The sequence below is a fragment of the Chelonia mydas genome, chromosome 4, assembly GCF_015237465.2.
Source record: "Chelonia mydas isolate rCheMyd1 chromosome 4, rCheMyd1.pri.v2, whole genome shotgun sequence".
Lineage (NCBI taxonomy): Eukaryota > Metazoa > Chordata > Testudines > Cheloniidae > Chelonia > Chelonia mydas.
Window position 1 is genome coordinate 90,529,122 of NC_057852.1, and position 23,788 is coordinate 90,552,909.

Below are 23,788 nucleotides of genomic sequence, written 5' to 3' on the forward strand. Positions count from 1 at the left end.
CCATAGGGGAGCCAAATGTGTTTTTTAGGAACTGCTAGATCAGGGAAAAGGGGTTTCCTTTTATCCACATGACTCTGCGTCTCAATTAAAGAGCATATTTGAATTCCTAAGACTCGGATCTAAGATGATACTTGAAGGAGGCAGACTAAATTCTAGGTACTATTTTCCGTTGGGACCATTGTATTATTTTTTAATCTTTATGCTATATTTGGATTATTTATCAATGGTTTTAGAGAGAAGATGGGTGAGGTAATATCTTATATTGGACCAACTTCTGTTGGTGAGAGAGACAAGCTTTCGAACTTACACAACAATGCTTTGGCATTTAATACTAAAATTTAATCTTAAATTATTTTACAATCCATATGCAAAAATAGTTATTTGGTTTTTGAAGATTTAATTTGCTGTGGTGTTCAGTAATATTTTTTTACCGTTTGTATTTCTTGTTGTGAATTACTTGTTCATTGTGCGTACTATTTATTGCAATACACTCAATACTGAGTGTGTTTCAAAGGGTGGAACCAAAGCCATAGGGTCGAGATTGTTGTTGTGGCAATAGATCAGAGGATTATGGGAGTTGCTCTAATTAGTTCCTTCTGATTGGATGCATTTCCCAGATCAGCTCCAGCTAGTCTGTAAAGTCCAGGTGCAACTCTGGACTTTTCGTTTTGGTTGGTTGGTCTGTTTTTGTTAGAGTTCCATAAATATTTGAGAACCATTTATATTGAGATACTTGGAATTCTATGAAACTTTATTATTTAAAGCAGTAAATGAAAATGAAATAGCTCCATCCTGCGCTTCAAACAACTGTATGTGTATAGTAGTACTGTTAGGCTATGTCTATGGTACAAACTACTTTTGGTATAACTTACTTCGCTCCGGGGTGTGTATAATTCATGCCCCTGAGTGAAGTAAGTTATACTGACCTAAGTGCTGGTGTGAACAGTGCTATGTCGGCGGAAGAGCTTCTCCCACCGACATAGCTACCGCCTCTTGCGGAGGCAGGAGTTATTAAGCCAATGGGAGAGCTCTCTCCTGTCAGCTTAAACCATCTCCACTAGAAGTGCTTCAGCGGCATAGCTGCATCGGTGCAGCTGCACCACTGTAGTTGCTGTAGAGTAGAAATAGCCTTAGATACCAAGAGAAGGCAAATATTTGTTCGGTGAAACTTTGATTTGGCAGTGTGTAGATAACTTAGCCATTATTTCTGTATTTTGGTGCGTTAAACACAATGTATCTTTTACAGAAAATCATTCAGTTAAATTAAACAGTCAAAAATAGTCTGTTTTTAACAAACCTTTTGCTGAGACCATTTTGGAGGTACAGTTATTTAAAGATCTTTGTGATATCCAAGGAGAAGGAAGTCATTTAGGAATGGATGTGTGATGCAACTTGCTTTTGCTCAATTAAAGTCAAATTGTTTTTAACAGACTTTGAGAGTATTATTCATGATCAATAAGTCAGGTGCAGCTGGATTTTATGAGTTCCATTTTGGAGTTAGGGACCCACTTAAAAGAGAGGAGAAACGTTGCTGCTGTTTCAGCGTCAGTGGAAGTGCTGCTGCTTGTCCAGTCCTGACTTCCCCTCTGACTCCATTGCTAATCTTATGTATCTCTTAGTGATCCTCTGAATGTGATGGTCCCAGAGTCTGTTGTTGAAAGCTGTGCTATTAACATATTACCTGGCAGTAATAGAAACCTTGCTACACGTAGCTTTCTGTTGTCTTAAAAACAGACTTGTTTGGCAGTTTTAACAGAGGATGGTAAATCTAGGTTGAGTCTTAATCCCTTTATTATGTTCCCTTATTGATGTAGTGAATGATCAAAGTTGAAACACCTGTACAGTAACAGAAACAAAGTGCTCTCTGCTGTTACTTTAATCCTCATTAATGGGAAGAAAGCCTTCTCGGTTTCTTCTGTTAAAGTATACAAAATACAGCTTGAAAGTCTTAGTCTTTAAATTTTTAAAGATCCCAGGAGAGACGTACCCTAGCTACTTAGCCCAGCATCAGGCTTTGTAAAAGATGGTGGAGGTAAGAACACTGTAACTCCCTAGAGTAGTGTGGTAACTCTCTGAGTAAAGTTTGAACAGAACTTCCAAATTCTGGGTAGGAGCCGGGGTGTGCCTGGAGGTTTGGCCTGGCTTTAGGAAACATGAAAGAATAGCCTGTGAAGTAATTTAGAGAAGGTTGGGGATGGGTATTAGCCCGGAGGATTTTTTTCCTATGGAAAACTGATCTGGAATACTGTTTATAGAGAGAAGACCAACAACTTTTCCATATGCTGGGGGAATGCAGTATCTGAAATCTGAAGCAGATATAGAATAGGAAGCAGACTTTAAAAAGAATCACTTGCATGATATTCTAAATAATAATACATTTATTAATGTGCTATTTCTAGAGACAGCATCAGTCCAAAAGTATTAAAGACTCAATACTATCAAGTGGAGGGATCAAATAAACTTCAGAAATATCTGTAATACTTTTCACAAAAATTACCTGACTACTGTATCATAGCATTACAACCCTATTGCAAATTATTCTTGTGAAGGGGAATTCTGGTTGCCTGGCACCCTTCTGCCTAAAATCTAAACCTTAACAGTGTTGACTTAGCTTTGCATGCAGTATATAACTGTTCACAAATACACCGCTCCTTGTCTGTTATATTTCTTAGCATCAGCATTTATATTTAGCCCGAGTGGCCTTGTGCTAATTCGGCCCACAACAGTACCTTCTTTGGCACAGTTCTAGAGTGATTATGGCAGCCTTCTCCATGCATGTGGCTGCCGCCTTTCCTTGTTTCCTTTAAGGTGGCAAGCACACAACTATATTTAGGGTCAAATTGTTCCTTTCTGTGTTAAAACTCATTGAAGTGGACTCTGGGGCAAGAAATCTCCAAAAGGATCCCCTTGCAGAGATCCCTTTTGGAAGAGATTTACGAAAGATACAATGTTCTTTGAGAATGTCAGTACATATGTGGAATCTTAGTCATAATCTCCTCCCATTTGAAGTTGGTGATTATATAAATATAAATAGTGCTTCCTTCCCGACCCAAGATACATATGGAAATAGAATTTAGAGTGCCTTAGCCTTAATAATTCATTTCCCCAATCACTGGTAGATTTTGTCTATGTCTTCCTCTAAAGGCCTTTCCACACAAATCTTCTATTTTTTTCAGTTGATCTTTTTCTTATGCTTCTGGTAGCCTTTGTACATAAGACTTCGTATATATTTCTTCACTAATGGTTTTCTTGTATAGCTGAAATATATATGGTCACACTTTCGTAGACATACGTTCATACACCTATAAATGTACAGTTCTCCTGAGTAGCTCATATGTATAAGGCAAACGAACAGCTCATTTCTTCAGTAAAGAACAGTTTAAAGTTGAAGTGCTTACTTTAAAGATTTGTAGAGAATTGAAAGTAAAAAGTATGGGAAGCAAAATGATCAAGTATTTTTTTAATCTGTTCTTTCGCATTAAGGTTACATGCACTGTCTCAAAGTCTACAATTTGTGAGGCTCACTTGGAGCTTAAAACACTAATCTTGGTCTTTCTTTCCCTGAAATGTAATTTTTTTCCTTCTTAAAATGCCCCTGTTTTTTGTTTGTAATTTCACAGCCTGATCTGTGCAGGTCCTGTAGCAATGCTTACACTAAAGCAGCATCTGCTTTAGTTTGTTTGTTTGTGTTAAACAAAAGTCAAATGTACTAATGCATGCAGCCCAACAAGAATCTGCACAGCATGGCTTCCCAAGTCCACTGTGCCCTTCATATCCCACTGGCCCCTTCCTAGCAATTTAGTGAGGCTGTCCTTCTTTCTCACTGGTGTGGTTGGACTCTATTTTATTAATTTTAAAAACACAGAAATATTTATTTTTGTAAAGGTTTCCCTTGGTATGTGTGCCCTGTTTTGGTATGTATTCCAGTGACTTCTTATTGCATGTTGATAGTTGGCTTGATAAATTACCAGTGCCCTCTAGAGGAGCATAAGAACTGAGAAGTAATTTCGCATATGTGTATAAAAGGAAATTATTGGTGCTTTTCAGAATCGGTGCATGATAATCTGTCAAAACTGATTTCAGGAATTTATACTGGATCTTTCAATTGCTTGAAATGTATTATTTTAATCGAGGCTTTATCAAAAATTATTGTGACAAGAAAAGCCCTACTATCAATTTCTTTTTAAAAGGTGGGTTTCGTAGAAACTTCAGGGTTTAAAAAAGGCAGAGGTCATTATGTCAGGCTTCTCTCTTAGGTTCATTCAGTTTCAAGCTGCTAATGTAATTTTTATTATGTTTTCATGAAAAGCTTAGAAAAGTTCAGGTAGGGATGAAATTCAGTAGTATGAAGTATAAGGTCATGCACATAAGATCTAATAATAAGAATTTCTGTTACAAATTCCAGGCTACTTAGTTGGAAATGACAGAGGAGGAAAGAGACCTGAGTGTGTTGGTCGATTGCAGGATGACGATGAGCCACCAATGTCATGTGGCTATGAAAAAGGCAGCTGTAATCCAGGCAAGGCATTTCCAGTGAAGAGCTATTTAAGCTAAAGGACAACGTTGGCACAAGAACAAATGGGAATAAACTGTCCATGGACAAATTCAGGCTGGAAACCAAAAGGAGGTTTCTAATGATCAGAGGAGTGAGATTCTGGAACAGTCTCCCCATGGGAGTCGTGCGGGCAAACAGCGTAATTAGTTTTAAGACAAAACTGGACAAATTTATGAGTGGGATTATATGGTGGTATTGCTTGTGATGGTGAGGGCAGGGCTCAGCAGCCCTTGGGATCCCTTCCAGTTTGTCCTAAAGCTCATGCTTCCTGGCTTCAGGTGGTCATCTACAGGGGTCAGTAAAGGATTTCTCTCTTCTCCCCTCAGTGTATTCTAGAGTGAGAGGTTTTTTGGTCTCATTCATCTGAAGCAGCAGAGATGGCCGTGGTGGGAGATGGGTTTGGGCAGTGGTCTGAGTTGGCACTGAGCATTCTCTTTACCATGAGCTTATCTGGCTGATTCCTGCTCATATGCTCAATATCTAACTGATCACTGTACGTGGGGTTGGGAAGGAACTTTCCCCGGTTAGCTTGACAGTGACCTTAGGTTTTTTTCATCTTCCACTGCAGTGTTGGGGTCACTTGCGAGGATTACCTGGAGATATCTCACTTAATCATTTCCCTGCCATTGCAGGGGCCTTGCATATTGGTCTTTCCTGGTCTCCGAGTGTGGCATATAATAGTTTAGTCTCTTGTGGGCTGTAATACTTCGGTCTGATTTTGTTTGTTGGGTTTACTGGGCAGGAGTTGGATGTTGTTGGGGGGCCTGGGATGTGTGGGGGGTTGGAATGGATGAGCTGATGGTCCCTTCTGACCTTAAACTCTAGGTCGACATACACCACTATTTCTGTTAGTAGGTTACTTCATGTTTTGCTCCCTAGAGTTCCTATCAGAGGTGTCTGGAAATTGTAGATGTAGCTTTCCTGTTTTATGTCTTGTAGTCAGAGGCAGTGCGGGCTAGTGGGTTGAGCATAGGACTGAGAGACAAAGATCAACCAGTGATCCTGCCATAAAGACAACTGAAAAAGCAAAGACTTTGAACTTGATAATAAATTTGCAACCTTCCTTTATGATGACTGTCTTCAGTATAGCATAAAATGGGAAGTGTTAAAAAATTGGATTGAAACGTTTCATCTTGAATATATTACTTTACATGGATTTAAACTCACAGGTCCCTTACTAGATGCTGCAAATGAAGAAACACAGGAAATATTAAAAGTACTAAAAGGATCAACAAGATGGTAGCTCAAACATGAGAAATGACCAGATAATAGCTGCAAACATCCAGACAGGGAAGAATGTGTTGATTCTACAGAATATTGTGTCCAAGATGTAGAAGGTGCTACTCAATAATGCAGAGAAAAATATAACAATAAGGACCTTGCCATTTGCTCAAACAGTGAAAATAAACAAAAAAGATGAGAGGATTTCTTGGGTGCAATTATATTTATTATTTACTGTTAATGTTTGTTATGGTGTTGCATAGATGCCAACCAGAAATTGGGGCCCCGTTGTGATAGGCACTCTACAAACACAAAAAAAATAGTAGCCTCGAAGAGTTTTTAGTCTAAATAACTTCAGTATGGGTAGAGGTTTGGCACACTGTTCAAATGTCATGGAAAAAAAAGCAATGCCTAATGCAATCTTAAAGCACATTGTGGAAGTTCAGAATTTTGTTTGCAGATACCATCAGACTAATGGTCAGTTGGTTGGTTTGTTGATTTGATTCAAAAAGTTGGATTGGAAAACTGTCTTAAAATTTACTCTGATAATAAGGACTTCGATCAGACACAAAACACATTTTTACACTTCTATTACATAGCCAACATGGCTTCTTTCTTCTCCAAAGTTCATAGGTTTAGCCCAGAACAAGAAGAAGAGGCTGAAACATGGCTATTGGAACATGATTCTAAGATTCTTCCTTGTCTACGGGCATCTAAATATGAAGATTCAAATTTCTACTCCAAAGCTGTTTGTGAAGGAGATTGTCTCTTAGTTCTCTGCATCAAAAATGGTGGACAGTTGTGGTAGTTACAGAAGAAAGGAGAGCTGAATTCTAATTTTGACTAGCTAACTCTCCCTCAATCAAGGCTTTAGCACATTGTTATTGGCTTGGTTGAAACTTGGTAATTGTCTTGATATTAAGAAAGCAAATCTGAATTGGAGGACTTAAAAATTGATAGATTTACTAAATTAAGGGATTTTTAGCAGGGTGTTCTTTAATTGGTCATTCACTAGGTTTTGTTCTCTTTCAGACCAGGGAAAAACAGCAACCCCAAATATTGGAAGCTTTTTGCAGGTAGGGTACCAATTTTGGTCCATACACAGCAGACCTTCCTCATTCAAAATTCCTGCTGAAGTCTATCATAGCTGATGTACAGCCTTGGACATTAAAGTCTGGTCTATTGAGACAGTTAATATTGATCAGACAACCTGCGTCATTACATACCCTATCTGAAAAGTGCCTTGAAATGTTTAACTTTTACCTGAACTGTCTTCAGAGCATGGTGGACCATGCCACTCTGACCCAGAAACCCCTTAGTACCACCTGGCCGGGGGCACAGAGCAGGTGCACAGGGGTTACAGGAATCTCCTGAGTCTGGCACGCACATTCTGATTCACCAATGAATGTCATATGTGGTCTCAGATAAAAACTGGTGTCACAATTGTCATCAATATTATTGCAACACGCGTGTACAGATGTCGTGTAAAAAGATACGGAAAATATGTTCTTAAAGTCTGAGTCTAGGTACTGGTCACCAGCAAAGTTGAAAAACAAGTTTTGTGTCAGAGAAGAGATGTCTAGCCATCAACCTGTTTACATGTAAATTGAGTATAGTCTCATTCACAGTGAATATCCTGTCACCACTCTGAACTGAATGCAAATGAAAGATTGTAAGAACTTCAGAAAGAAACTAAAATGAAGAGAGAAACAGTGGGAGGGGAGAACACTTCAAAGATTTGCTCTACTATGTTTGGGGGTAAAGATACCCTGGTATCGCTCACCTCAGAAGCAACTGGACAGCAAATTTGCTTCATGAAAGTGGGGTCTCCACCAGGGTTGGCTGGAAATGCTGTAGAGAACTTTGGGTGAGAAACTTCTTTAGACAGTAGGTTAACCGATTAGTTGAGTTTCGTCTCTAGAAAATGTGTTATGATTTTGGTTTATGTGTAGACATTTGTTTCCAATATTTTCACTCACTATCACTTGAATATTTATTCTTTGATAATAAATTTATTCTTGTTTTCACTATAATATTATCTAAGTGCTGTGGTGTTAAGCAGAGTGCTGGTCCTGAGTTGGCATCACAGCCACTGTGTTCTGTTAATGGGGCAACAGATACAGGTCATATGGGAGGTGGTGGAAATAGTTCTGGAAATGTTCTCACCGATTAAAAAAAAAATTAACTACAGAGAAGAGGCTGTTTAAGGAAATTTGCCCTACATAGCAGGGAGGCTGAAATAGGTAAAGGGAAAGTTTATTCATAATTGAATGAAATTATGTTAACCAGTGCAGGTTAGCAGGAACATTTTAGAAGAGGTGGTGATGAACCAAAGACTGAATGAATTCAGCCTGTTCAGAAAAGTATGTATCTTGAACATTTAAAATCTTTATAAAATCTTCATAGGCTAAATGTAGTTGAAGATGCATAGGTGAGAGCAGAATTTGGCCCCTGATATTTTAGAATGATATTACTATAGTGGGTAAATATTGGGGTTGCCTTTTTTCTTCGTCTTACGTAAGTATGTTTAATAGTTGCTTAACTGTGTTCATTTACCTTGGAGGAGGAGATATTAAGGTCCATTATAATTTATAAGAAAATAAGATACAAAAATTCAGTTTACAATAAAATTCCAGTTCTGTGCTTGTATTACAAGAAGTGCATACTATATATATAGCCTATATAATTTATTGTGCTGCTTCGTCTTTTGCAGAGCTCATAGGCTAAACTGTATTTCAGGGTTTCAGATAAACTATTTTAGTCCTGTCTTTACTCAGTGAATAACCTTACAGCATCTATAATCTCAGTGGTGTAAAATGGGTAACAGTTCAAGCCCTAATAAAATTGTAAGGCATATCATACTTGTGCCGCCTAGCTCACTTACTTTGCGCTTTATTGCTGTAAAACTGTTAGCAGATGGAAGTGAGACGTTATTGGAATCCAGTGCAGTGATGTGAAACAGCAATATACTGGTAGTATGTTATCTTTGATTAAATTATAGTTGGCACATGGAAACAGTACTATTTGGCTAACCTTACTGTTATTCCTTTTAACAAGGGAGTTTGCTGACAATAGCCTCTTTGTGAGTCTGGAGTTTTTGGATAAAGCTCTTGTATTTTTAATCTCATTTTTTGTTGTAGACAGAAAACTCAAAGTACTTGATTTGAATTCATGGGCAGGTCTCTTTATATGTCTGGTTGTTATTACAGCTTAAAGGTAATTCTAAAAATTTAAAAGAAAACAGAAGTTTGTTGATCTTGTAAGAATGCTACAATTAAATCCAGTTTTATTATGTTGTTGTTGTAAAATTGCAAATAGTGAATATCAACTTCATCAGAGACTCAGACTTTAAGGCCAGACGTCTGTCTGCTAATAAAATAAAATTGTATTAGCTCTTTATTAATTTGCTCTTACTTTACATAATTAGTGGCCTGTTTTGCTATGATCAGTTATGGTAAACATTAATACACTGATGCATATTTATCAGATTAACTTCAGGAAGTCCAAGGGTTTAAACTAAACTTGCATTATCTTTCACGTATTGTAAATCTTTTCATATAATTCCTTTGAAACTTGGATTAGCTTTAAAACTGGGAGGATCATGATTTTGTGGTATGAGAAACTGACAAAAATAGTGTCTTAGACTGCTTACTTAAAAATAATGAAATATTTGGTTCTGGGTGATCGGAAATACATAGTTTCAACCCCTTATAATTAGGATGACACTTTCTAATGTTTAGGAGAGGGGTAATACATGACAATATCTGCAAGAGACTTCTGACCCCCCAGGTTGTTATATAACATGTTGAGGCCATGTATCTTGAGATATAAGACAGGCAAGATGTGGCCAAAAATACCTCCGTCAGTCTTTACTGATTATCCACTAACCAATAGTAGATATAAAACTCTACTTGCGCTACATTGATGACATCTTCATCATCTGGACCCATGGAAAAGAAGCCCTTGAGGAACTCCACCATGATTTCAACAATTTCCATCCCATCATCAACCTCAGCCTGGACCAGTCCACACACAAGATCCACTTCCTGGACGCTACGGTGCTAATAAGCGATGGTCACATAAACACCACCCTATACCGGAAACCTACTGACTGCTATGCCTACCTGCATGCCTCCAGCTTTCATCCAGATCACACCACACGATCCATTGTCTACAGCCAAGCTCTGCAATACAACCACATTTGCTCCAACCCCTCTGACAGAGACAAACACCTACAAGATCTCTATCAAGCATTCTTACAACTACAGTACCCAACTGCTGAAGTGAAGAAACAGATTGACAGAGCCAGAAGAGTACCCAGAAGTTACCTACTACAGGACAGGCCCAACAAAGAAAATAACAGAACGCCACTAGCCGTCACCTTCAGCCCCCAACTAAAACCCCTCCATCGCATCATCAAGGATTTACAACCTATCCTGAAGGACGACCCATCACTCTCACAGATCTTGGGAGACACGCCAGTCCTTGCTTACAGACAGCTCCCCAACCTGAAGCAAATACTCACCAGCAACCACACAACAGAACCACTAACCCAGGAACCTATCCTTGCAACAAAGCCTGTTGCCAACTGTGCCCACATATCTATTCAGGGGACACCATCATAGGGACTGATCGCATCAGCCATGCTGTCAGAGGCTCGTTCACCTGCACATCTACCAATGTGATATATGCCATCATGTGCCAGCAATGCCCCTCTGCCATGTACATTGGCCAAACTGGACAGTCTCTACGTAAAAGAATAATTGGACACAAATCAGACGTCAAGAATTATAACATTCAAAAACCAGTCGGAGAACACTTCAGTCTCTTTTTGGTCACTCGATTACAGATCTTAAAAGTGGCAATTCTTCAACAAAAAAACTTTAAAAACAGACTCCAACGAGAAACTGCTGAATTGGAATTTAATTTGCAAACTGGATACTATTAACTTAGGTTTGAATAAAGACTGGGAGTGGATGGGTCATTACACAAAGTAAAACTATTTCCCCATGTTTATTCCCCCACCTCCTCCCCGTGCTGTTGCTCAGATGTTCTTGTCAACTGCTGGAAATGGCCCACCTTGATTATCACTACAAAAGGTTCCTCCCCCCCGGCTCTCCTGCTGGTAATACCTCACGTTACCTGATCACTCTGGTTACAGTGTGTATGGTAACACCCATGGTTTCATGTTCTCTGTGTATATAAATCTTCCCACTGTATTTTTCACTGAATTCATCTGATGAAGTGAGTTGTAGCTCATGAAAGCTTATGCTCAAATAAATTTGTTAGTCTCTAAGGAGCCACAAGTCCTCCTTTTCTTAAAACTAAGTCAATGTCCCTGTTATATAGAAACAAACTGTACTCTACCTATAGATGCATCAAAGCCAACTGACAATACTGGGGCCACCACTGTGCCCTACCAAAAGGAAATGGTGGGTGCATTGCCACTTTTTGGTCTCTACTGAAAGTGGCACAATGTCATTACAAGTACACATGGATACTTTTTATTTATTGGATCAAGAAAAGTCCATTACATTTTTGTAGTAATTATTTTTATTTTACATTTTCTCACCAGAAGAAAAATCTTGTTATACAGCAAAAAAGGACGACGCACTGAAACAAATACCTCCACGTAGGTGGAGGCAGCTGAATTGTGGCATCGGTGGCTTGAAAATGTTGACTGCTACATAGCCACTGACAACACCAATGATTAGAGAGAGGATAGTTCACTGATCTTAAAAGCATAGTACTAAAGCTACATGAGATAAATAACCAGCAAGAAGATACAGAGCAATCAAACATACTCAGTGTAGAAAAGATTTGCTAAAAATTTTGCACCAAAATGTAACTTATGAAACAGAAACTGTGTCTTTAGATTTACAAAGCACCACAATAGATAGATGTTAACCCTCTGAAGGCTGTGCAAATTTGGTTTGGCTAGATTCCGTGTTCTAGATGAGTTGAACAATAAATAATAGTGTGACCTATATGTAGGTGACTATCAAGACATGCTTGAAGAAACAGAAATGGCTCCTATGGCACTCTTGCAACATGATAGAGGACTGGAAATATTTGCCTTATGCGCCCAAGAAATGGTGGCCTGTTCTAGTTGCCGATGTTTATTAAGTGTACGTACGCAGCAAAAGGAAGACACCTGCTAGTCAGAAGTGAGACAGTATTGCCATAATTGTGCTTAACCATATCTTCACAAAGGGGACTATCCCACATGAGTTAGGGTCCTACCAAATTCACAGTCCATTTTGGTCAATTTCTTGGTCAGAGGATTTTAAAAATAGCAAATTACAGTGTTGTAATTGTCGGGGTCCTGACCCAAAAAGGTGTTGTGGGGGGTTGCAAGATTATTGTAGGGGGGGCTGCGGTACTGCTACCCTTGCTTCGGCGTTGCTGCAGGCAGCGGCTCTGCCTTCAGATCTGGGTAGCTGGAGAGTGGTGGCTGCTGGCTGGGAGCCCAGCTCTGAAAGCAGAGCCACCACCAGCGGAAGTAAAGAAGGCATGGTATGGTATTGCCAGCTTTACTTCTGCCCTGCTGCCTGAAGAGCTGGGCCCTCAGACAGCAGCTGCCACTCTCTGGCCACCCAGCTCTGAAGGCAGCTGCGGAGAAGTAAGGATGGCTATACCACAGTCCCCCCCCAAAATAACCTTGTGACTCCCCTGCAACTCCCTTTTGGGTCAGGACCCCCAATTTGAGAAATTCTGGTCTCCCCTGTGAAATTGGTATAGTAGCGGGCAAAAATACACAAAAGACCAGATTTCACGGCCTGTGATGCATTTTTCAGAGCCATGAATTTGGTAGGGCCCTCCACATGGGAGTGAACCTGTAGCATTTGTGGAAGGAAATGTTTTTCTGGGGTTGCAAATGCTAGCCTGGTTTTCAAGAACTATTTGTAAATAACACCTGTTTAAAAACAATACAATAAAAAACCCCATAATGTAGATGCATTCTTACCATCGCTCCTCTGACATCTGCTTTTGATACATTCCATCCCATCCACTCCCCATTATCTATTCATTATCTATTTTTATTTTAAGCCTTCAGGGTAAAAGGCTGTGTCTGCCTGTCTGCAATGTACAGTGCCTAGCACAGAGAGAGAGCGCACCTTAGGTCACTGTGTCACAGCAAGAAGCCAACTGACAGTCATGTCATCACAAATTTTCAAACTTCTGATTTTCACATAGGAGACACAGAGAAAATGGAGTTTCAGAAAAATTAACTATATACGGACTGATTTAAAGTCTGAAGAAGCAGCAGCTACCTTTGTGTTAACAGCCTACCAAGATCAAAGGGCTGATGTCCCAAAACAAATATGCAATTATTAGGCACAAGCATGGAGTCACTGATAATCTGGGTCAAATGTAAATCTAATATAAGAAATGCATCATCTTTATCTGCAGAACAAAACCATACTAGTTACAAAGACAAAGATTTAACATGTTCTGCTGAGAGCTGCGCCCCATGCTGAGCTTGTTCAAAATAAGTGACAAAGGGGAGGATCAATTGCAAACCTATACTCTACATCACCAAATGATCCTATGGAAACCTGCTTGGAAATACTGATACCACTGTCAGGTTGTTCCTTATACATAATAAAAAGGGTGGCAAATACCTTTGTTGGCCAAAACACTATGGATGTTCATATTAAGTCTCCTAGTAAAGTACCTCAGCATGTTTCATAACTTGGGGAGAAAATAAAGGACTTCCAGATTTATTAAGACAAAGGTAAGACAGCCACACCTGTAGCCCAGAACACAGAAGAATTCTCTTTCCCATGAGAGAACTATTTGAAAGGAACAAGAAGAGTACAAGAGCAAGACATTACTGAAAAGATCTACCCTGTGGGGTTCTAAAGCTGTAGATATCTTCAAAGCACAAAACGAAGATGCAATACACATTTGTGTGGTCATACATTCTCCAAACGTAACATTTAAAGTGGACCATTGTATGACACTGAATCTAGGTGGACCTGCACACGGCATTTTTAATAGAATTGGAATCAAGACCCTACTTCAAAAAGTGTTATAACATAAACTGTACCCCTAATCCATATACATCATCCTGATTTCCACTCATCTTGGATTGCAACATGCCCAAGGTGATCCTTTAAGTATACTCAGCTGTAGAAGTTGTCCAAAGCATTATGAGACAGATAATCAGTCCTGTGAATAATGTACTGACCTATTGCGATGACCTGCTTGTCTTTGGAACAACTTGCCAAGAACACGATGAAGCACTCAAGAATGTCTGAAAACACACGACTTAAAGCTAAATGAGGATGTGTACATTTTAAAAAGCCACCTGAAATCTTCTGGGCATATATTTTTTCAGACAGCTCATTTTTCTAGAGGTCAAAACAAGCTTAGAGATGGCTCAGCCAAGTAAAGTTGTAGATTTCCAGTCATTTTATAGACATAGGTAAGTACTTAATTTCACTTTAAATTTTGCAACTCTGGCTCCTCCACTTCAGTTGCTTCTAAAACCATGATTAAAAACCACATGCGGAGGAAAGTGTATAATTTTATTTATGTACATGTAACAGGACAGCCTCCTTCTGAATATCTCCTCATGGCCAGGGGTGGCTCTGCAGCAGCCTGGTTCATTTCCCCCTGTTGGTTCCTTGAAAAAAGGCTTTCATAAGTCTAATAGCCTTTCTTAGGGTCTAGTTTTATTAACATAAAGTTCAAAATAAGCTCAGAAAGATCATCCATCCTTGTCTTAAAATGGGCGCAGCCCCTCCTCCCTGAGGTACCGTGTGTAACTGTTCTGTAAGCTGTTAAAGAAGATACAAGGTGTGCTCTGCCTTTTTTTGCCTTCTCCCCAGAAGGAAAACAAAACTTCCAGCTGTATCTTTCTACCTAGCCACAGTTCCCTTCCTCAGGGACCACTGCAGGAGACTTCCTCTAGCTTCACACTGCAATCACCCTTTGGCTGTCCACACACCTATTTTGCTACCCCTCCTCCCCCGTCCTCCCCCAACAGAAGACTGGTTTAGTCACATGATTGTCTGGCATGTGATTCAATTCACTTGGGGAGGCAAACCAGCTGTATCAGAGGTAGGGTGAGACCTATCTCCCTTTAGAAGGGCCAGCCACCCTTCTTTGTACCATACATAAATATCTGCTTTCCCCAAGTGCCCCTCAGCTGCTTGATGAAAATGCCCCTCAGCTTACCCACTAAATGCATAAAAACATAAGGACAGCCATAATGGGTCAGACCAAAGGTCCATCTAGTCCAGTATCCTGTCTTCCAACAGTGGCCAATGCCAGGTGCCCCAGAGGGAATGAACAGAACAGGTAATCATCAAGTGATCCATCCTGCGTCTCCCCAGCATCTTTCTTAACCATTCTTATGTTCTTAAGCCATACAACATCCATGTGGGGTAGCTAAGCTACTAACTTCATGTTACAAGTAAGGAAACAGAAGCCAACTGAAGGAAGATAACATGCAACTGAGATCACAGAGCAAGAATTAGCCAAGCTCAAAGTAGAACATTTCTCTGTTCTACTAGAAATGAATCTGCAAACTCTGTAGCCTAACTGTTAATAACGTTCAGCGCTGTTAGATCCAGAATCATACTTTTACACAGTTCACGGTTTGGTGAGAACTCAACTGTAATAGCCACCTTCTCTCCCAAAATAATTGTCAGTTTGCATTCCTCTTTTTTTTTTTTCTTTCACAAGATGTCTTTGAAATTAAATAACAAAATAATACAGATTTTTTTTTTTTTTAGTGGAACTTGCTGGCAAAGAATATTTTTTGAAGCTTCCTAAGATGCATGAAAGCATTTCATATTTACATAAATAAGAATAACATCTGGAAGTTACACTAGCTAGGATAAAAGAGATAAGGGGCATCAGTACTAATATTTTCAGGCATAAATTGATCCCTCAGTTCACAAAAAATTCTGCTCCCCCAGCAATGCCATTACACAATTGGCTAGATGAATTACTACACCTTCCTCAGAAGCATCCATCGTTAGGCACAGTTACATGCAAGCTAGTGGATGAGGTAGGTCTATATTCCTAAGACACTGGGTGGGAGAAACATTCTATTTGATATTCCACAGCATTGCAGAATCCTCCTTGTGAACATAAGTGATCCAAGACAACCACAAGAAATTCCTTTTTCTTGGTTCTGTCAAGTGAAATATGGACCTCAGCAAACGTTTACTAGCACTAGTCAATAAAGTTCAGTTAGTTCCACTTTATGCAAGATAACAAAGTTCAAAGTTGCAGATATTTGGCAGAACCTGTATGTTCAGGAAAGTATACACTTATTTAGTCAATTCCTCCCAAAGCTTACTCCCGTAATAACTTGTTCGTTGGTTTCTGTAGAGATCATTAACAAGACGCTAGATGCAAAAATAAGTACTACTGTGTATGTATTTGGAACAATCTGTCAATATTTCTGATCTCTGCTGTTCAGAGCCTGAATTTTAAAAACCTGTCACTTTTAGCACTAAATCTCTCTTGAAAAATAATCACCCTCTTGAAGTGAAGCCTGCATAACAGCATGCATCACAGAAAAGACAAAACAACATTGCAGCTGTAACTTAGGAAGAAGAAAAAATTAAACTAGGCAACATGATTAAAAATCTTTTGTGGAAATTAAGTTTCACTTTTAAGATAGGACTTTCTGTTAAATAACTCATTTGTGTACTTTTAATATGATTGAAGACATGTGAGCTTCAGCTTCATGTCTCAGAATTTAAAGCTGTGTACTTATTGCCCATTAATGCATGCCCTGTTTTACTTTGTATATCTCTCCATACTCCTGAATGGAGCAGTATAACTTGATTTTTTAAAAAATTTGTAAAGTTGCATCCTTTCCCAGTCTGCACTACCAATGTGCCTCAGCTCTGTGCTTCAGACACTCATCTGAGTGATAAGAAAGAGTAGTACAGTCCCTCTGCCCTGTCACTTCGTGGTCTTTCTGCTGAGATGGCAGAACAAATGCCTGTTGTGATGGTGATTTTTGATATGCATGCCTTCTGCTAGGAATCATACTGAGATCCACTACAACTACACCAACTGAGATCAACTCTGTGTCCCATAGGCTCTGTCGCTATTGGGCCCATTGCTGTGTCTAGATATTTTGGATGATAGTTGTGGTGTACAGTGCTTCTTTTGATGAGACAAAACTTGTGACTTCCTTTTTTATGGGGACCTTGCCACTGGGCCATGTGTTTGTAACTTTAAGGCTAAATTGCTGCATTGCACTTTAAGGGCAACCCTTGAAGAGGATTCAGAATTGTCAGTCAGTGCAGATTGAGTAACGCGTTCTGAGCACAGAACATGAGTGCTCCATTTTCTGTACTGGATTCCTGCTAACTTGTGAGGGAACTTGGGGTTCTAGTTCTAATCCTCCATTTGGTATGGGAACATGTTATCCGAGGGATTGTCTCCCTTCCTGTGTTCCTGTATCCGATGGAGCACTGTTGTTATCGGGGAAGAGAGAGATTTTCCTAGCAGGAAAGTATTCTTAGGGACTTCAGAGTGAACTTCTAGAGCTGTGGTGGGAGTAGGTTCCACAGAAGAACCAGAGTTTGAGGGCAATATAAGAATTACTTGGGTATTTTTGATCGACCTTTAAGCAGTAATATAGAATAGGAGGGGGTTTTTAAGTGAGCAGAAGGGTTTGTTTATTTTGTTTAATTGATGGAAGGCTGATAAGCCGAGGTGCCTCTGTAGAGACCTGGTAGATATTTCTAGAATACATGAACTAACTTCACACAGACTATTCACAGAACAGCTAAGAAGTTACGACTTTCATTGTTGTTAAGCTGAACTGGATTCAAACTATTAACTTTGAAGTAAAAGTCTTTCTGTTCCATTATGAGTTCCCTGAATCATCTGCTACCCTTCCACTAGGCTTTCTTCACCATAAACTTTAGATCAAGCCTCCAACATTGTCATTACTTTATTTGTATTGCCCAAATATGTTTAATATAACGCTTTTAAAAAATTTGTACAAGGGTTTATTCCTGGAAGACAAGTCACTTCCCCCTTTTCACTCCACCTCAAGCTAATGTAGGTCATTATTTGTGCATTTAATACTCTTATCTTTAATGTGTGTTCTTGCATCTGTAGTTTTCAAAGCTGTTATAAAGTTATTTGAATACAACTCTGATAAACGAAAAAATCAATTATTTCAACAGAAGTTATTGTTTGTCTATGAGGCTCGTATAACTTGTAGTTTGGGGATCTTTATTTGATGCCCAGTAATTTCCAGGTGGAATTCAAGGTGTTGGTTTTAGCCTGCATGGTCCTAAAAGTTTTGGGGCCCAGCTTTGTGGGAAATAGCTTCTTTTCTTTGGACATACAGCCAAAGCTGAGATCAGCAGAGGTTCTTGAGCTGATTCTCCTTCACTCCAAACAACAAAATTGCTGTTAAGATGTTCTTTGAGAGGGGTCCTCAGATTGGAATTCACTTCCCCTGTTCTGCCAGAGCTCGGATCTGTTAACATTTCAGACATATTGCAAACCCCCCCCCCCCTTTTTTTTTCTTCCCAGGCATTTGGAAAGTGGGTGGGCTGAGGTTTGGAGGTATTGTCTTTGTTATTTTGCCTTCTGTAGAGACGTTTTCATTTATTACCATGTTTACTAGGGCATGTTTGTATATTTATTGCTGGAGTGGGATTTAATCCGGTCTATTAATTTTCATAATAAATATCTGAATGTAGCGGCGGCCAGAGTCTGAGATGAGTGCTTGTTTGTTTTACAAACATAAATAAATGGTTGCCTCCTGCTGTATCCCTTGTCAAAGTTCACTTCCTAATCTCTACTTAGTTTTTAACTCTTGTGCAAGAAAGGATATTCTTAACTTATTTGTATCCCTTAGAAAGACAGTATGGCCTCTACCTCCATTGTATAGGAGGACTTTAGAATTAGGCAGCTACTTTGCTAGCCTAATATAGGCACTGAACCTGCAATTCATTCCTTGTGGTCAGACCCCTGTGTCCATACAGAACCCCTTCAAAAAGCAGCGAGGTTCTGCGTAGGTCCAGTGTTCTGGAGCTGAGTATGGACAAAGAAGAGGAGAAAGGGAAGCGGGGAGGAGGGAGTCAGAGGGGGATACACACACTTTAGGCAGGTATAGAGAAAAATGTATGGAAATTGTAAATATTACAGGTGAAATCCCAGCTCCGTTAAATTCAGTCGAACTCTTGCCATTGAGTTAATGGGGCCAGGATTTCACCCTACAATTTCATGTGCCATGGAACTTTCCCTTTTTACTATTCTAGAGCTAACAGAGATATTATACATAACAAATGCTGAATGGATCGCAAAGGAACAGACCCAATAATGCATCTGGATTCATTTGTTATAAAGAATAGTATAAATAATAGAATGAGATGAAATTATTTTTTCTAACTTGAAATCAGAGGTCTTGATGATCCCCATATTTGACTGTATTGTGGGGGAGGAGAGGAGGATTTGCAACTTCATGTTTTCTCAATTGTAGCAAGTTATCAGATTTTGAATGAGCTACTATATATCATGACTGCTAAAGGTAAAAATGCATTCTTTATCAAAGGTATATTGCAAAGCATCATGGGGTGACATTTTCCAATCACTATCTAAATCTGCCTGACACAGCTTTAAAAGAAATAAAACACAACTAAAAGTTCCAGTGTTTAGTCTAAAAACACATATGGCTGAGGTTGCTGTTTTAGGCTATGTGAACTAAAGCTGTAGAAGTCTTGTCAGCTTTTCATCCCACTAAAGCTTTGTCAGCATGAGTAATGTGTTAATTTGCTGACTTTTTGCCTTGATGCTTTGAGTTAAGTTTCCTATAAAGAGTTTGTATTTTTTTGTTTTAATGGCTTTCCATATTTTAAAGATACATTTGGAGAGCTGTATCTCCAATGCTTGTTCTTTAGAATCACTGGGATTAAAAGATTGTATTTTTGTGAAGAAATCTGAGGCCTTGTCTGCACTACAGAGTTTTGTCAACAAAAGTTATGCTGACATAGAGTAACCGCTTTAATTAAACCACTGTCTACACTATGCTCCTTGTGCTGCAGAATGCATCCACATTAGCAGCTCTTGCATCAACACAGAGAGCAGTGCACTGTGGGTAGCTATTCCACTGTGCAACTAGACGCAGGGAGCTTTGGGAAGGGTTTGCAATGCCTCATGGGGCAGGTTCAGCATCACATGATGCAGTTTTCTTAATCCCATCATTCCATAGGCCTCTTACTATATTGCCAGGTGCTTTTCAACTGAAGTGTAGGGGGTGAGTGGGGGGTGGGAGGAGTGTGTGACAGGGAGTGTGTGTGTGGGCGGGGGGGGGGGGGGGGGGGGAGGAAACAGAATGTGTGTTGGGGGAGGAGGAGTGTGTCAGCATGCTGTCTCTTTAAATTCGGACAGCAGCTGGAAGCACACCCCCACACACACAATCCCTGCCTACCTGCCACTGTGATCCTAGTGCCAGAGAGAGCAGGATTCCATGTTAACGGTTTGCTGCCGCATGCTCAGCTGTCAGAACTTCCCAGAGCTTTGAAAGGGGAGGGGCACGTGCCTGTGTAGCTGGAATGCAGGGCAGCCAAGTTCAAAATAGTGAGCAGAGTGGTCATGGTGGGCTTTGTGGGATACTGGGGGGAACCAGTGATGATGACCTAATGAATGGCAGCGTCTACACAGACGCTTTGTTGCTTTAACTTTGTTGCTGAAAGATTTTGCCTCTCGTTGAGGTGGGATTTTTTTGTCAGCAAAACAGGAGTTTTGCTGACAAAAGTAACATTGTAGTGTGTACGCCTCCACTGTTTTGTCGGCAAAAGCTGCCTTTTGCCGACAAAACTGTGCAGTGTAGATAAGGCCTTAGAGAGAAGAAAAGATGAGGAGCCCTGTAAACTGGTGAAGTGGCCAAACCGGGGAAAAAAAAGATACAGTTGCCATCACTAGGGGCTTTTCTTAAGGAAAAGTATAGATTATTAAAAAAACCAAGATAACATAAATAATAATTAATAAGAGAAAACCCTTACCTTCGTTTCAGCTGACTACCATGATCCAGGGTGTGGAGCCCTACCTAACTATGACTATAATACCAATAGTATACCAAAGTATTCTCCCAATTTGATCTTCCAAACCACTCGTAGGCCTGGTCTGCACTAGGAAAATTACTCATTGCTAATAATATGCCATGATATGGTACACGCATGGTGTATCCTGGTCTATGTGTTGCAGTTGACCCATGTTCAGTATGATTCAACTGTGCACACTGATGATGCCTGTTATCAGCAAGAGGTAATTCTCTTAGAGTAGATCAGGTCTTATAGATCTCCCCTTGAGCATTTGTACAAGGAGAGGGGAAGCTTAGAGTTCACATCTTGTTCCCTGGGCATCGGGTACTATAGTGTGGCTTACACCTGGTCACAGGGCAAACTATTGTGGAGTTTTTTTTAGATTTACCAAGCTGTATAGTTTACACCTTAATATTTCATAGAATAATGTTTATTTCAGGATTAACTATATCATAAAAATTCTTAATATATACAGTAAAGGATATCCACACTTTTCCCATACAAGAGAGAGTTGTGTACTGGGTACTAATGCATGTATATGTGAATAATGGGTGAAATGATACTGTCTTGTTCAGTGATCTCCTCAGCTCACATAAGTTGAGAAAGGTCAGATCCCTTAGAGCAGAGGCGGGCAAACTACACCCCGTGGACCGCATCCAGCCCACGGGACCCTCCCTCGCTGCTTCCCCTCCCGCCGTAGCCTCAGCTTACTGCACTGCCGGCGCAATGCTCTGGGCAGCGGGGCTGCGAGCTCCTGGGGCAGCGCAGCTGCAGAGCCCGGCCTGACCCAGTGCTCTGTGCCACATGGTAAGGGAGCAGGGCGGGTTGGATAGAGGGTAGGGGAGTTTGGGGGGTGGTCAGGGGGTGGATAGGGGTCGGGGCAGCCAGAGGGCGGGGAACACGGGGTTTGAATGGGGGCAGCGGGTCCGGGAGGGCAGTCAGGAAGGAGGGGGGTGGGTTGGATAGGGTGGCAGGGGGCAGTCAGGGGACAGGGAGAAGGGGGGGCAGAATGGGTATAGGGGTCCTGGGGGGGAAGTCAGGAATGAGAGGAGGGATTGGATGGGGTAGCAGGGGGGCAGTCAGGGGGCAGGGAGAAGGGGTGGTTGGATGGGTCAGGGGTCCCGGGGGGGGGCAGTAAGGAAGGAAAGGGGGGTTGGATGGGGCAGCGGGGGTGCAGACGGGGCAGGGGTTCCAGGGGCGGTCAGGGGACAGAGAGAAGGGGTGGTTGGATGGGGCAGGGGTCCTGGGGGTGCTGTCAGGGAACAGGGGGGGCTGGTTGAGGCAGGAGTCCTGTAGGGTGGACAGGGGGTGAGAAGCGGGGGGAGGTGTGAATAGGGGGTGGGGATGGGCCCCCTCGGCCCTGCTGCCCCCTCCCCAACCGGCCCTCCATTCAATTTTCAAAACCCGATGCGGCCCTCAGGCCAAAACATTTGCTTGCCCCTGCCTTAGAGGTTTCTCTTCTGTGATGTGTTTCAGGAAGTGATACTGGTGATTTAGTAAGTTGTACTCTTCCTCTGAGTCAATACTGAACCAAATGTCATCCTAGCCAGGTGTCATGGGACTCTGTGCTGCTGGAGGGTGCGGTGTTATGGACAAGGTGTAAGACTAAGGAGCCCTCTGCATGTGCTCATTAAAATTCCCACCGTAATTTTCCCAAGAGCAAAAATGTTAGCCCAGTGTCCGGGAGAGGTATTGGAGTGATTTTGGTAGCTTACCTAAATTTCTCCATATGTTTGAATGAGAGAAGTTACTTTTCACTTTGTGTCTTAAATTTCTCTTTGGCATTGCTGTATGTTGTTAAATATCAGCCAGATTCCTTATCTAAAATGACTGCACTTCAATCATGGATGAAGTGACTCCTGTAGAAAAGAACTATGCAGTCCAAACTTTAGATAAGCTATTACCAACAGGAGAGTGGGTTTGTGTGGGGGGGGAGAGAAAATCTGGATTTGTGCTGGAAATGGCCCACCTTGATTATCATACACATTGTAAGGAGAGTGATCACTTTAGATAAGCTATTACCAACAGGAGAGTGGGTTTGTGGGGGGGTGGGGTGGGGAGAAAACCTGGATTTGTGCTGGAAATGGCCCACCTTGATTCTCATACACATTGTAAGGAGAGTGATCACTTTACATAAGCTATTACCAGCAGGAGAGTGGGGTGGGGGGAAAGAAAACCCTTTGTAGTGATAAACACTCATTTTTTCATGGTTTGTGTGTATAAAAACATCTTCTGTATTTTCCACAATATGCATCCGATGAAGTGAGCTGTAGCTCACGAAAGCTTATGCTCAAATAAATTGGTTAGTCTCTAAGGTGCCACAAGTACTCCTTTTCTTTTTGCAAACTTGCTGGTGTTAACATGCAGGGCAAAACTCCCATTGACTGCAATGGAATCAGGAACAGGCTCATAGTTGTGAAGCTTATTTTCTGAATGAAAAGCACTGCATAAATATAATCCATCGTTATTAAAAAATGTTTGTTCAGATATTTATGATTATTCACTGTCGTGAAATGTTGGTAATATGCCCTGTTTTTCTTTTAACAGGTAGAGTCACCCCAGAACAGCTCGGTTCACACATCAAGCTTTTCAAAAACAATTTCAAAGCTCTCAGGAACCACTGTGGACTTCTACAGCTTGTGCTGGCCACAATCCAGGCTTTAAAACACCCCCAGAATGCCAAATGGGACAGCTTCTTAGCCTTTGAAAGGCTACTTTTGCAGGTACAATATTATATGAGCCTACTTAACTTTATACTAAGTAAACACTGTTATTTTTAAGTAGTTAGTTTTAAATATTTTTGTGCAATTTTATTTTGCATAATTTGTTTGGGCTACATGATATTGTTAAAAAGCTACCTCCTGAACTTTTTGTTTTTCATGCATTTCAAGCTATGTAAAAGAATGGGAAACTACACAGTTAATATTTTTGTAGTTTTTAATCTAATAATTTTCGACACAAAATTAAATAT

General features: G+C 40.5%; 1 protein-coding gene across 5 annotated transcripts in view; it reads left to right on the plus strand.

Annotated features, from left to right (window-relative positions):
- Nucleotides 1–23,788, plus strand: part of SCFD2 (sec1 family domain containing 2) — a 310,407-nt gene that overhangs the window by 60,506 nt on the left and 226,113 nt on the right. For all 5 annotated transcript variants that reach the window (XM_027833249.3, XM_037897789.2, XM_037897790.2 and 2 more), the window contains exon 4: nt 23,365–23,540. In XM_027833249.3, coding sequence (XP_027689050.2) covers nt 23,365–23,540 — 176 coding nt within the window. The remainder of the gene's footprint in view (nt 1–23,364; nt 23,541–23,788) is intronic.